The 15,542-nt window shown below is 37.3% G+C and overlaps 1 protein-coding gene across 2 annotated transcripts in view; it reads right to left on the bottom strand.

Moving 5' to 3' along the window:
* LOC134806504 (proton-coupled zinc antiporter SLC30A1) overlaps positions 1-15,542 on the bottom strand; it is a 47,212-nt gene that overhangs the window by 30,099 nt on the left and 1,571 nt on the right. For both annotated transcript variants that reach the window (XM_063779784.1, XM_063779785.1), the window contains exons 2-4: positions 15,336-15,517; positions 14,040-14,265; positions 8,109-8,357 (exon numbers count right to left, since the gene is read on the bottom strand). In XM_063779784.1, the coding sequence (XP_063635854.1) occupies positions 8,109-8,357; positions 14,040-14,265; positions 15,336-15,512 (652 nt within the window). In that variant the 5' untranslated portion in view covers positions 15,513-15,517. The remainder of the gene's footprint in view (positions 1-8,108; positions 8,358-14,039; positions 14,266-15,335; positions 15,518-15,542) is intronic.

The raw sequence follows: 15,542 nt of genomic DNA on the forward strand, positions 1-15,542 counted from the left end.
CTCTCATACCTATGCCACCCAAGTAACACACAAGCAGGATAATAGAGTAAAGTTATCATCTTATTCAAATTATGATTGCATAAACTTTGTGTATAAGCGGTGGAAATTACTAAATTCGGAATAAAAAAATATGTGGGCCTAGTGGGGCCTATATACCAATTAATGCTGAATAAAATTTGCATAGTATCGGTTTTGCATATTAAAACTGAATATTACTTATTTCTTACACAGTTAGTCGGACATTATTCAGCTTAAAGCATTTGTGGTTACTAAACCTAGTATTTTATTTAGAACATGACGATCATTAAGAGATACTCGTACTAAGTTATTACCGTATTTTGTTTTGACATGAATGGATAAATTGTTGACATAAGATTCATTATTGCAAGACATTTTTTAATTTGTATGTATTAAATAATATTATGTAAATATGAATGACGATCATAATATAAATTCGTGTAGATTAGTCTAGCATAATTTATAATGTAATTTAATATTATGAGAATAAATATCTAAATCTAAATCTAAAAGCTGAATAATAGCGGCATTAGCAGCAATTAGCTGTATATATTCTGTGTTGTGAGATATTAAGCAGACAATATTAAGAAAAATGTGATAGTGGCTACTAAATGCTGAAAAGAAGCGTCGGTGGAGACTTTCAACTGTATAAAAGCGGTTGCAGTTTCTGTTGTTATGCTAGTTTTTGAATAAAGGTGGACGCTATTACTGGAAGCTGTAATGAAATCCAAATCTTATTTGTTATTCAGTAGCTGCATATATGGGTTAATAATGGCTTTTATAGACATAACGTCTGAATAATAAATACTAAAACAACACTTATACTTAAGTTATAGCGATTTTAGTACACATGTACTATCTTTTCTTGCTAAAAGCTGTAAAATGAACGCAATGACAAGCGCTATTCAAACTACTGCTTAGTATCAACAAGTGCGCGGTGGAGAGGGTTCCGTAGCTTTATACACGGTCAACGGTGCTACTTGAGCCTGATTGCCTTGAGCTTGAGCTTTTATTGTTTTATTTTGAACGCATCTTGCGTATTTATTCTTTAATCCAATCATTATTAAAAAAATCGAGGTTTAGTTTTCTTAACAATTCTTTTCGATTGGTTATTTTGCGTAAACAATTACTAGCTTCCATCGTAAACACTGTTAACGGACCATTTGCATACTTTACTGCAACGAGATAAGGTTTACCAATGGCCATTTAAGGTTGTTGCTAGTTGGCAAACAAGGTGTCAAATGCTAGTTATTGATATTGTTGCATTAAAAACTTGTAGACTGGACTGGGTATGTGAAAAATAAAATAATCACCCCCATTAAAATATAGCGAAATCGGTTCTCCTGTCGATTTTGAACGGACTGTTTTTAGGTTTCAAATGGGTCTACTCATACCCATCCCACACTATACTCGTACTCATACCTAAACAATACTGCCCATATTACCAAACTATACTTGTACTCATACCCGTGATACCCGCTACTAATATACCCGCACCTTCGCACCTATACCATATTCATACCATACTCGTAACCATACCATACTCATACTATATACATCTTCGTATTCACGTCGTACATCTTTGCGTGTACCTTTACCTACTACATATTTGTCGGAACTGATTACGGAAAAAATAACTGTGTAAACTGCCGTGCCCCCAGATTTATCATATAACTTAAATATTATATCGCGTTTATAATATTAGTAGGAAGTAGGATTGAATATTGCCCGTGTTACATACCTATAATGTTTCTCATCAAACTAGTGAGGATCTATGTGGTTTTTACCATTTGTGTATAGAACCCTAATAGGCTTTAAGATTGAGAAAACAATTACTATTATACTGATGTTATTCAAAACTTGTTGTTCTAAAACCATTATTATCTAACATGTAGCTTAATAACGCGAATAATGTGAATGCTTATTCAGAAATTTAGCACATAATAGCTGTGGCAGCAGCTCATATTCAGCACAGTCGGACGCCATTACGGTTGCTCATATTCTAACCTCTACAATTAAATAGGAATTTAAAATGAACTGAAAAACCCATTTATATTCATTTATAAAACTAGTTTTATCGTAGCATAACTTGTTAAAGTACATTTTCTAACACTAAAACATCTAAACACCGCAAAAAAATTACAAATTTAAAAGTGGAGTAAGTACTAAATTTTCTATATTTACTTTCTAAACAGTGCATTATTTACGCGGCGCTTTAAATTTTTAAATAAAATGTTTATATGTATATATTTACAGTAAAGTCGCATGCGCAATGAAATTGATGTTATGTAAACATCAAAACAATATACACCGTGTTTTTATTGAATTCCGTTAACTTCGGGGTATGGTTAAGTATGTTTAAGAGAACTAAATGGCATAGTTAATTTTCAAAAAAAAAATTTTTTTTTTGCGTTTTATTAAATAAAATATTAAGTTTAAAAATTAGTTAAATGTAGCATATAGCGTTGCTATAACACGGGCATTACATTTAACTCAACCGAACAATTGAAATCAGTGACATATCAATGTCATTTCGAACATCGATCGACCGAGATTGTACATAAGTTTAGTAGCAAATCTATGAACTCATTCTTAACAGTAATCAATATGTAAACCGGCCCTAAGGCAAGTGTACACGCTTGTAGAGGCCTTATAGGAAAAAAATAAATTATTGATTATCTCCGAAATGGAGTTAATTAGAATATCGGTGTCTATGAGAAAGTTACTTTATTTAAGCTCAGGAATGCACCCTTGAAATTAACGGAAATCAAATAAAACACGGTGTATGGGTAATGTCCTCCTTATTTTGTATTCACTTCAGAAACTACACTTTGACCTCCTCCCCCTCCTCCTCGCGTCGGTTTCCTCAATGCTGAGGGTCGTGACCATCTCGTCGAAATAGTTTTGTGTGGACCACTCGGCGCCACACACTTCTATCTGCTGCCTCGTGAAGAGCGTCGTGTACGGTGGTGTCGAGGGTGGTGCGAACCTGGTCAGTCCAACGTATCGGGCTTCTGCCCCTAGGTCTGTTTCCTTCCACTTTGCCAGTGACCACTAATTTTTCGAGATTATCGCTGCTTTTCCTGGCTATGTGTCCGAAGTACTCCAGCATCCTTCGCAGGCAGGTGGTAGAAAGCCTCGTCTGGATCTTGAGCTCCTGAAGAATCGATACGTTGGTGCGATGTGCTGTCCAGGGAATCCCCATCATCCTGCGCCAGCACCACATCTCAAAAGCATCAATGCGGTCACGGTCGGCTTTCTTTAAGGTCCACGTCTCTGCGCCATATAAGAATATGGAGAACACCAAAGTGCGCACAAGGTTGGTCTTGGTTTTCAGGGTGATGCTCCTGTCCTTCCATATCTTTTGTAGCTGCGCCATAGCTCCTTTTGCCATCCCGATTCGACGTCGCACCTCAGCTTCGCAAGAGCCATTATTACTAATGCTTGAGCCCAGGTATGTGAAGTTGTCAACTACCTCCAAGTCAAGTGTTCCGGTGAGCTCAAGCTTGCCTGTGCGATTTACGACCATTATCTTCGTCTTGGATCTATTTATAGTTCTCCGCTTATGCGTTCCATCCTATCCAATAAGGTGGCCATCTCAATCTCATCTGACGCTAGTAAGGTGGTGTCGTCTGCATAACGCAAATTGCGAAACTTACACTACACTTTGACTCGAGTTCACAAATTAAAATGGAAGACAAATCATACTCAAATAGCTGAATATATTTTTCATCACACTTGCTCGGAAAAGATGTATTTACACGTAGGGCTTGCGGGCGGGAAATTGAATTTTTCGCCCTAGGGCGGAAAAAATCTTTTCCGAGCAAGTGTGATGAAAAACACTTATTTACACGTAGGGCTTGCGGGCGGGAAATTGAAATTTTCGCCCTAGGGCGGAAAAGTGTTTTATACAGAAGTTTGTTTTTATTAATTCTCCTTTTTTTCCTTACAAGTGTGATGAAAAACATTGTGTGTGCCACGGGCGGTAAAGAAATTCCGAACTCGTGAACATTTTAAGCCCTCGCTTCGCGTCGGGCTTAAAATTGACACTCGTTCGTAATTTCTTATTTCCCGCCCTTAATACACAATGTACTATTCTGTAACAATGCACTTTTGAACCAAAAGCTTCATAACGTGTGACTAACTGAGTCATTCTATACAAGGCTGGATAACTTTGGTTTAAAAGCGGTATAGAAGCTTTTGACAGCCTCTATACAAGTGTTATTCAGTGATCCAATGTGTGGGCACACACTTATACAGCTATTACATTACTGTTATTCAGTTTTAAGCGGCGTGGGCATGCCCACTTTGCGCCCAAACCTTCTGTATAACGTCTGTATTAGCGCTTATACAGAAGATATACAGCTACCTTATTCAGCATTCAGTACGGCATGCTCTATTATTCAAACAATATTCAGCTACTTTTGTGTTACTTGGGCATATTCATATCCTTACCATACTCATAGCCATACCATTCCTACTCGTACTATACACATATAATAACTACATATACACATCTTCAAACTCACATCGTACATCACAGACCTGTACCTACTATTTGTTGGACCTGCAACAGTAACTTTGTAATACCATATATTTATATGGGACTACAAACTTACTAATGCAGTTCTTAAATCTTTAAAACGTGACTGACATTGCAATATTTTTAGGTTTTCTATGGCTTGATAAGCTGAAAACTACTTGTGTTTAAAATTTGAAGCTTGTGGGTATGCTAGAAGTACCTTAGAATTATGATGATCGTGAGTGAGTGTGTCAGTGTCGAAACTAAGGAACTTTGACGTATAATAATTCTTAAACTACAAGTTCAAATTGAATGTTTTTGAGAATATATCTAAAGCATGTTAAGCCCTATATGTCACTGAAAATTCGGGGTTCTAGCTTTAGCTAGCACAAAATTACAGGACGTCGAAAATCGCCTGAATCGCTTCGGGAAAAGGATGGTACGGCCGTGCGTCTTTGTTTTGCTCGACTTGGCGGGGGCACTGCCGTGCCCCCAGATAATACTCAACGTTAACACCTAAATCATTCTAAAAATATCCACGTCTAAACTTAAAATTGTTTTTAAATATATCAATCAAATAGTTCACGATCAAAATGATAAGATAGCCGGTTTTGTATTTTCGGCAATAATCCTCCACACCTTTTAATAGCCTTGGAAATTTTACGAAAAGCAATGCCATTAACTAAATCCGAACGCGATAAGATTTTTTTTTAATAAGAGCAAGGTTACTACGGCGTACAGTTACATACACAATATTATAGGGATGTTAACTATAGTGTAGGCACACCCCGTTTTTTTAAGATTAGAATTATTGTAACTTCAAAAGGAGTGGTATACTTAATTAACTTTTTCTTCCGAAATGCTAGGGTTCCTATGGTATCTAAATTTGTGGTACCATAATATGTAAACGATACTATACATAGTGCATAGTTAACTCAGATTTAATTTTGCAGGAAAAAAGTTACCACTACTTTTGAGATTACACAATTTATAATCTGAAAAAAAAATGAAAACGGGGTATAGCGGTAAAGCGTACGACTTTCAAACAAGGTCACGGGTTCGATGCGAACCTCGACCACCCTCCACTCTACCAATTATTATTTTCGAAACTTCGTAAAACCTAGTACCTGTACCAATGACAGATTACCGGGCGGACAGCTCAAAGAAGATGATGCACGAAATAAAGCACTAGAAAATTATTGAGGATTTTGGACACAATTTCTATTTCAGAAAATGTCTTTTACCTAAAAATGATGCAAATCCCTATATAAAAAGTGGTTTACAGTAGCTAAATAAAATGATGTTAACGAATACAAATGACCTTACCGTTTAAAATAATCTTGATATTTAATGAGGTAACAAAATAACAGCCAAAGGACGTATTAACATAACAAAACACGCTAATTTAGTTCAAGCATAAAATTGACTCAAAATTAAGTTATTTTATTTATAATAGTTCATTTTAACGTAAACATTTTCAAGGTCGCAATATTTAAGGGCCATTTAAGTATCTACAGGTTAAAATATTATGAGAAGCAAAGAACATACTGGTCTATTTTCGTAACAATTCTTATAAACAATGAAAGCTCTCGGTCCGAAGGGACGGTTGTTTATAATCATAAACTCTCTCTAGCTATACAATTCGGAGGTCATTACACTATTGAATAACAACTAACAAGTGACTCATACACATGGATGAGAAAAGCCGTCTCCGCTGGTATTGTAAAATTGAGTACAACTAACAAAGGTTTAAGATAATTAGAAAGTGTTTTCTGCATTCGCATTAAAGCTCTAATCCCGTACGTGATTGCGGTCATAAGTATCTTGACAAAACGACAGAATATATATAAGAGCCCTTTTCATCCTTATAGGAGAAAAAAAGTGTCCTAAAATTTCCATACCTTTTTCATTCTTTCCTTTTTTACCGCCATACAAAGTATATGGGGAAATGGAAACACAATAGGAAAAAAACTCTGGGACATTTTTTTATCCCATTAGAATCGAAAGAGCTCGTGATTCTGAGAAGAAATAACACAAAAGTGGCAAAAAAATTCACAATATTTAAAAATGGCAAAAAAAAAGAAACGCTCATAATTATGTTCGGTATCACTTGAGATTTTCCTAACGATATCGGAGCTAAGATTTTCAAGAACAAATTCCCAATACGAGATAAATGACGTCAGTGCTTTATGTTAAGGGATCCATAATTTATTAGCTAATTTCGCGAAAATGTGTGAGTCAGTCCATGTGTCCACTTCCTTATGAGTCGGTGTATAAAATATTTAATTCTTCTCTTTGTGGTAATCTTAGCCAAATTATCAAAACAAGGGAAACAGGGTAGTCAACAATGACGCTTAGTAATTTCCGTATTCATTAACGACTAATTGTTTGTCTTTTTGTTCAAACTAAAACAGCTACTGGTAAATAACTGTTACTAATTGTCCAATTATCGAGTTGAAAGTATATACAATGTCAAGGCCTTTTTGATCAAGGTGATATAACTGTAGTGTAGGCAAACATACTTGCAGACTAGACATAAGTAGACTTATAAAGCGCATTGTAGATAGACAAAGGTGATTGCAAAGAAACAAGTATTTTATTATTACCAGTAAATAACCTGGTAGGTAGGTACTCAAGCACGTAGTAATAACGAAACGCCACGTTTAGGTATCGATTGTGATTTAGAATTGAACATGCCAATGCCATTTGAATACACTATTAACTCCGATTCTACGATTTCCCGTGCAAAAAGATACGGAACAGTATTCTGATCTGAGTTCATTTATTTATTATAAAAAAACCTCAATAGCGTGCGGTAAATCTATTTATAGAACGCCAAGTTACAAAAGGTATCCTTATGCTTAGAAATTAAGATTTTTAAATTAGCATCACATAGTATCACAATATCAGAGTGTTATCAAAACACGGTGCTCATGACTCATGGATGGATTATTCCGGGAAAGGCCACGGCGTGGTGCTGTGGTTAGCCGCATGTTAAGTCTCTCAAGACTGATATCGACACTCTGACAAGTATTTTAAATGAAAATTGAATGCAAACATGTAAGGTGCAGTTATAAAGCACAACTTTGACTACCAAAAACTACTATTGACAGTACTTTTACTGACAATTGATTGTCTTCATACTGTAGATTAGTTATCTAGGTTTTATTTTTTCAGACTGACATCCAAAAATGTTGAGTCTTTATACTTTAAAATGAGTGTTTAATATAAAAAGGCAAAAAAAGTTGTAATTTCCTCGCCGAGGGACAATTACAACTATTGATAATAAGTTTTGTTACAGTGAAATTGCACTGCTAAACCTAATATACCTACTTACTCTTTATTTATTTTTACTTTTTTTATGAAACATAATTAAATGTTGCATATAGCGTAGCTTTGCTAGATACCGTAATGTTTCATTATCAAATGGTTCAATAAATAAATACATAAATATACTGTCTCCCTGTCTTTTTTAATTCCTCCGCTCTATACCCCTTGTTTTACTGGCAGGGTCGTCATGTGACGTGAACTAAACACATATACTACGGTAAGTTAGCCTAGCACTCACCTAACGCGTCGGACAATAAATGCAGGAACACCCCCTTCATGTTCATATGTCCAGGGTCCGTGGTCGGACGGCAGGGCGGCTTGTTGTTGTTGGGCGCGGCGCTGCGGGCGACCATCTCGTCTGTCTCCTCGTCCGCGGCGTTGTGGCCTAGCGCCATGTCGGCATTGCTGTTCACGATCTCGGTCAGATGCCGCACGTTGGCCGGCGGCGGCACGCCACCGTGAGAGTGTCCATGGCTGCTGCCGTGTTCTATAAAGAAAAAGAGAATTTAGACTATAACTGTCTAAATGACGCATAACCTGTAACTTTAAGCATGCATCTTTTTAGGGTTCCGTACCCAAAGGGTAAAACGGGACCCTATTACTAAGACTTCGCTGTCCGTCCGTCCGTCCGTCCGTCCGTCCGTCCGTCCGTCCGTCCGTCCGTCCGTCCGTCCGTCCGTCTGTCACCAGGCTGTATCTCACGAACCGTGATAGCTAGACAGTTGAAATTTTCACAGATGATGTATTTCTGTTGCCGCTATAACAACAAATACTAAAAACAGAATGAAATAAAGATTTAAATGGGGCTCCCATACAACAAACGTGATTTTTGACCAAAGTTAAGCAACGTCGGGAGTGGTCAGTATTTGGATGGGTGACCGTTTTTTTTTTGCTTTTTTTTTTTGTTTTTTTTTTTTGCATTATGGTACGGAACCCTTCGTGCGCGAGTCCGACTCGCACTTGCCCGGTTTTTTCTAATTAGAACTTTCATGGCCAACTAAATATTGTTATATTTATTTACGACAGTAAAACTAATTTTACTTGTTAATATTGCTGTCCGGGAATTGTGGACATTAAAATATATACGATAGCTATGAGGAGAGCAAAACGAAACAGCCGGCTTCCTGAGTAGTAAAGTGACAAATAGACAAAAGGTATAAAAAATATAAATAATATAAAACCTATTTATTAGTCCTTTTCAATTGCACTGACCCGAGTCCCGACCGACGGTTTTAAACGTCATCTGTTATGAAATCTGAAATTTTTATCCATGAATAATAAAGAAAAACCTGTTTACTTATGTGGTTTTAAAGTGTAGGGATTGTGGTACTGAGCGGCTACCGCGAAAACCGAAATTCGCAAATTGCGGGGATCTTTCTCTTTTACTCCAATGAAGGCGTAATAAGAGTGACAGAGAAAAATGCCCGCAATTTGCGAACTTCGATTTTCGCGGTTACAGCCCTGGTAACCGTCACTATAGTTAGGTACTTGAAACTATTTAGGTATTACCATCGTTGTTTTCAATAGGCAATAAATAACATATTATTACTCGTAATATGTATTAAACGAACGCTTATTGCTGCTTGTACAGTTATCTATATATACATATAATAAAGCTGAAGAGGGTCGAAAGTCTGTACATGGAAGATATTCGAAAAAAAGTTGGCTGGGGATACTTAGAATCGATAACAGAACACGTTCCAACAGTTTTTAGAATTTTTGTCTGTTTGTCTGTTTATCTGTTTATCTGTTTGTCTGTTTATTTGAACGCGCATCACGTGAAAACGGTTGAACGGATTTTGATGCAAACTTTACTAATCTGTCAACAACATCCCCGGCCAGGTTATAGGCTATAAAAATTCAACCTCTAAAAGGGGGGGTAGCCACAACACTCGATTGACTTAAGTTTGCCCCTGAATCTTATGGCGCTACTTAGGAAGGAGGGGCAAACTTTTTTCAAATATGTGCTACCACTACAGAGTACCCTGGTAAACTAACAGATGGCGCTGAATTTAATACGTGTTGACATGAATAAGCCACCAAGGAAGGATTTTGCCAAATTAACTCTTAAGTTTAGAAGAGGGGGTATGGATATCAACAAATTGAATTGAATAATTATGTTGATTTAATAATACAACAAAATTAAACGACAGTAAATTAATTGCCCCTCATTGCACAGTGCCATCTTTTGGGGAACTGAGTAAACATTAAGTAATCAAGAAAACTAAAAATGAGTTTACATAGTTACGTAGTGGTAAAATAAACACACATATCAACACGCGTATAATTGCATAATTATTTAAAATTATTAATTTTCTCCGTCATGAATAATCGTAATTATATCGCATCCATATCAAATCCATATTCATACGTATCGCCGGCCACGAAGGTGGGTACTTTGAAAAAAAAAACATTGACCTCTGTCATTTGCAGTGCCGGATTAACCCTTTTAAGCAAAATAAGCACTTGCTTAGGGCACCACGTCTAGGGGGCACCAAAACCGTAGGCAAAAAAAGACTTAAATATCGAGCCCTATGCGAAGCTAGGCTGATAAAAAACTGTCCCATCCCTTCTCTGTATGAAATCCTGGATTCGCGCCTGGATGGGACTAAAAGTAAAAATGTACAACTGTCTATCAAAGCGTGGTTATTATCGAAAAATTTTCGCGCTCGCTTCGCTCGCGTTTTCAGTAACTTTCTAAGGTATGATAAAGGTGACATTCGGGTGGCGACTGCAGCAGCATTACTCTGTTGAAAATTTACTGCTGCAGCACTGTCAATTTTCGTGATAAAATGATGTGACTGATTTCCATACTAAAAGTAAAAATGTACAACTGTCTATCAAATTGCGTTTTTTATATCGAAAAATTTTCGCGCTCGCTTCGTTCGCGTTTTTAATAACTTCCTAAGGTATGATAAAGGTGACATTCGGGTGGCGACTGCAGCAGCATTATTCTGTTGCAACGTTACTGCTGCAGCACTGTCAATTTTCGTGATAAAATGATGTAACTGATTTCCACACTAAAAGTAAAAATGTACAACTGTCTATCAAATTGCGTTTTTATATCGAAAAATTTCGCGCTCGCTTCGCTCGCGTTTTCAATAACTTTCTATTGTATGACAAAGGTGACATTCGGGTGGCGACTGCAGCAGCCTTACTCTGTTACTACGTTACTGCTGCAGCACTGTCAATTTACGTGATAAAATTATGTAACTGATTTCCATACTAAAAGTAAAAATGTACAACTATCTATCAAATTGCGTTTTTTATATCGAAAAATTTTCGCGCTCGCTTCGCTCGCGTTTTCAATAACTTCCTAAGGTATGATAAAGGTGACATTCATTTCGCGCTCGCTTCGCTCGCGTTTTCAATAACTTCCTAAGATATGATAAAGGTGACTTTCGGGTGGCGACTGCAGCAGCATTATTCTGTTGCAACGTTACTGCTGCAGCACTGCCAATTTTCGTGATAAAATGATGTGACTGATTTCCATACTAAAAGTAAAATTGTTAAACTGTCTATCAAATTGCGTTTTTTATATCCAAAAATTTTCGCGCTCGCTTCGCTCGCGTTTTCAATAACTTTCTATTATATGACAAAGGTGACATTCGGGTGGCGACTGCAGCAGCATTACTCTGTTGCTACGTTACTGCTGCAGCACTGTCAATTTTCGTGATAAAATTATGTAACTGATTTCCATACTAAAAGTAAAAATGTACAACTGTCTATCAAATTGCGTTTTTATATCGAAAAATTTTCGCGCTCGCTTCGCTCGCGTTTTCTATAACATTCTACGATATGATAAAGGTAACATTCGGGTGGCGACTGCAGCAGCATTAGGTATTCTGTTGCAACGTTACTGCTGCGGCACTGTCAATTTTCGTGATAAAATGATGTGACTGATTTCCATGCTCAGCTGTAATGCGGCAACGAACGTCAATTTACCAAAAAAAATTCAATGTAATCTTGATGATCCTAGGGAGAGGGGGCACCATGGTCTAGAAATGCTTAGGGCATCAAAATATCTTAATCCGGCACTGGTCGTTTGCGGAGTCAAACGATTTGGGACTCGCATTTTATACGCATTCGCGAAAGTCTCGCAACGCATTGAGGTTACAAGGGGCACGTGGTCTTCCTCAGGAGTCTGAAGAAGACACGGTGAGTGGCGCTCTAGCCAGGCAGGCCGCTTCGCTTTCGCTCGCGCGACCTTACTGTATCGTCCGATATAGGTACACCTACTACTCTGTCGTTTAAATCACGTGTAAAATTTTAATAAGGGCGAAAAAAAACTATTGATTTTGGAGTGTAGTTTTATTTAGTGGTAACTAAAATATTTTATCTAGACTACAATCCTCTAGCATATCCATCTGTCAACTTTACTTCAAGTTCCGCCTCCAGGGGAGGGAGAGAAATTAGGATTAGAAATTAGCCGCTTAATACTGACACAGACCGAATTCCACGCGGGCGGAGCCGCGGGCACAGCTAGTTTAGATATAATTATTACCAGAGACTAGTAAATATTCAAGACGAACAACCTCTATACAACACCGCGTTGGCAGTTTTCATACGCAAATAACTAAAATGGCAAAATAAAAATTACCGTCACCTACAACATTGACGATTCTCGCCGTGTTGTATGGAGGCTGTCAGTCATACCTATTTATTTACCAGACTCTGTTGTTACTAACCATTCGACCTAATAAGATATCGATCGATGTAATCATCGATAATTAGTGCCTGGCTTGGAGTTAGTTTATCTAAAGTACTTCTATCTAACTAGCCTATCATCAGGGATCTAATCACAAGTACCTAGTAGGTACCTACCTACATTTAAAACAGTTTACTTTGTAAACACGATACCTACGTCTACAGAATTTGAAAGAGCGAACTGACGTCGGTGATTGTGTATTTAATGAGATTACCGTTACGAGTATGATATAAATCGTATGCATTTTATGAATTGAAGTTACGCTTGCGTTCTTTTTAATTTCTTCTCCACTCTGCCAGGTCTTCGGCATCCTCAGGTGTGAGATTGTTCTCTTCCACAACACGAAAAAAATCATTATGGTGATATCGATTGATACACCACCAAGTGATTAGTTGGCTAAAACTAATGAAAATTGAAGTAGCTTGCAGCGTTACACCAGCCCGTATCCAAATTAAAACAAGAAAACGGAATCCTGATAACAATGGTCATTTTAACAAAGTACCCCATTATAGTTTCCTAGATACTCAGCAAATGTACACAACACACTGATAAGAACAATGGCACTATTTCGTTAACAGTAACGTTTACTAACAGACTGGTTAGAATGCTTGTTGTGGTTAGGCTTACGGTGTAGTACGGTGAAACATATAGGGAAATCTTCGGTGTCGTTTCTAAACCGACACTTGATATCTTTCTTATGGGTTTTCCGTGCCTACTCGTGTAACTTGTGGTGAGAAAAGGCATTCATAGCAGTGACAATAGTTTATATATATGTATACACAAGTTAGGTAGGTACCTACTAGATTGACATCCATTGCATGGTTTGCCTTTTATATAAGTATGCATTTGTTTTAGTATTTTAAATTTTTTTAGGACTTGAATAAGCTACATGCATGGCAAGTTTCATACTTTCTGCCTAATGAGACCATAGTCTTAAAATTTGTTAGGGTTATATAAGAATATTAGGATTACTGTTCCACTATTGGTTATTAGGTCAAGGAAAACACAGTAACTATTTGAGTCGAGTAGGATTAAGATGACTCACATATTTGTATCAAACGTTATAAAATAATATATTAAGAAAATTACGTCACTGATGTTTTCAATGATTCTCGGATTTGCGTTAGAACCGTACTAGTAACAGGTATAGGTAAATTGATTATGAATATATAATATCGTGTATAAAATCTGTACAATACAGATACTCGTGTATGTACAGCGAGCTGAAAAAGTGCATGGACACCTTTTTAGAATGAAATTCATTCAAAATATTGAATTTTTTGGAGCGTTTGCGCAAAACAACACAAGACATACGCGAAACAAAAGATATCTCTATAAGTAGTTGTGACATTTCTAACGTTTTCCGGCAGAAGGTAAGCAGTCGGTTGTCAACAAATAAGATTTTACATTGCTTTTAACAATTTACTTTTGCCTGAAATTGAAATACAAAAAATCACTCACCATGGAACAAAAATAGCCCTATAACATTGAGCACCAAGCCCAATGTGCCGACAGCGACCAGCAGTTTCTCGTTGTGTATCCTGTAGTCGTTGTCGAAGAAGCGCTTGACGGCTTCGACCGTGATGCTGAAGCACAACGCCACGAGGAACACGGCGTTTACGAGAGCCCCCAGGACTTCGGCGCGGGCCCAGCCAAAGGTGTTCTTTGACCATTTCTTTGGTGACATCTGTGGAGAGACAGGTAATTCAGAATCCATGACGTTACTACCTACTTCATTGCCTCTGAATAACACGGTTATAAATAAATTTTTAATACACGTAATAATCGGAAGTGTTGCCTAGCAGTAAGGTTTGCAAATGAAACCAGGAGGTCGCGGATTCAAACCCTGGATCGTATCAATAAGCTTTTCGGAACTTGCGTACCTACGAACACCATTTGATGTTTACCAGTTGCACCGAAGTGAAGAACATTGCGAGGCAATCAGTCTAAGGCCTAGTTTCGCCTCGGGGTTGGAAAATGAGATACCTCTTGTGTCCTATATTCGAGCGGTAGAGAGGAAGATAACGAAATGTCGATTTCCGATGATCGCTGTTGCGAAGCCAGAATACAATCTTACTATTGATACCTAGCGTAGATTTATCATAACCAGTTTCACAGAAACCGGTATAATTTATTTGTTTACTTCCCGTACTTCCGTCCATTTTTGTAAGCTAAGCTTAATAATCAAAATATGTTATGAAATCTACTAGAAATAAAATAAGTGACTTAACTTATCTATGATAATATAAGAGGTATACCTTTCTACCATACTCGTGACATTATTGTGAAATCTAGAGACATCACTGGTGCAAGTAATCCCATGACATAAACAATAGAAGTAAGTAGGTACAGTACTACAGTATATCAAATAGTGACGGCCAATGAAGCCAAATATATCGTAACACATCTTTATTTTTATGGTAATAATAATAAAGGTATGTTACGATAAACTTGGCCAGTTTGGCTGCCACTGTATATTTGATGCTGACTATACCCTGCCTATAAAGTTGGACATCTTGATTCGAATCCTGATTTGGGCAATTATTTGTGTGTCTATCACGGTAATATTTTGGGGAAATAATTAGAATGACCCAGATTTGTTCCCTTAGTCCAATTCAGAACAAATCACACAGATCTCCCTAATGTCCCTACTCATGTAGGTACGCAGAGATTGATTATAATCATAAAAACATATTTCTGAACTGCTTGACCATAAGAAACAACAATTGTTGTATGAATAACATCATCTATACTCACTTTAACTGACAAGAAGGCAATGACAAGCGCGGCAACATCACTCAGCATGTGAAACGAGTCAGCCACCAGTGCCATGGAATTGGTGACATAGCCGACAATCAGCTCCACAAAGAAGAAGCTGCATGTCAGCCACAGCATGGAGAGCAGCCGGCATTTTTTACCGGAGAACTTGCCCATTGTTGCTGAGTAAAAAAATATTGTATAAAA

The sequence above is a fragment of the Cydia splendana genome, chromosome 3 (assembly GCF_910591565.1).
Source record: "Cydia splendana chromosome 3, ilCydSple1.2, whole genome shotgun sequence".
In the NCBI taxonomy this organism is placed as follows: Eukaryota; Metazoa; Arthropoda; class Insecta; order Lepidoptera; family Tortricidae; genus Cydia; species Cydia splendana.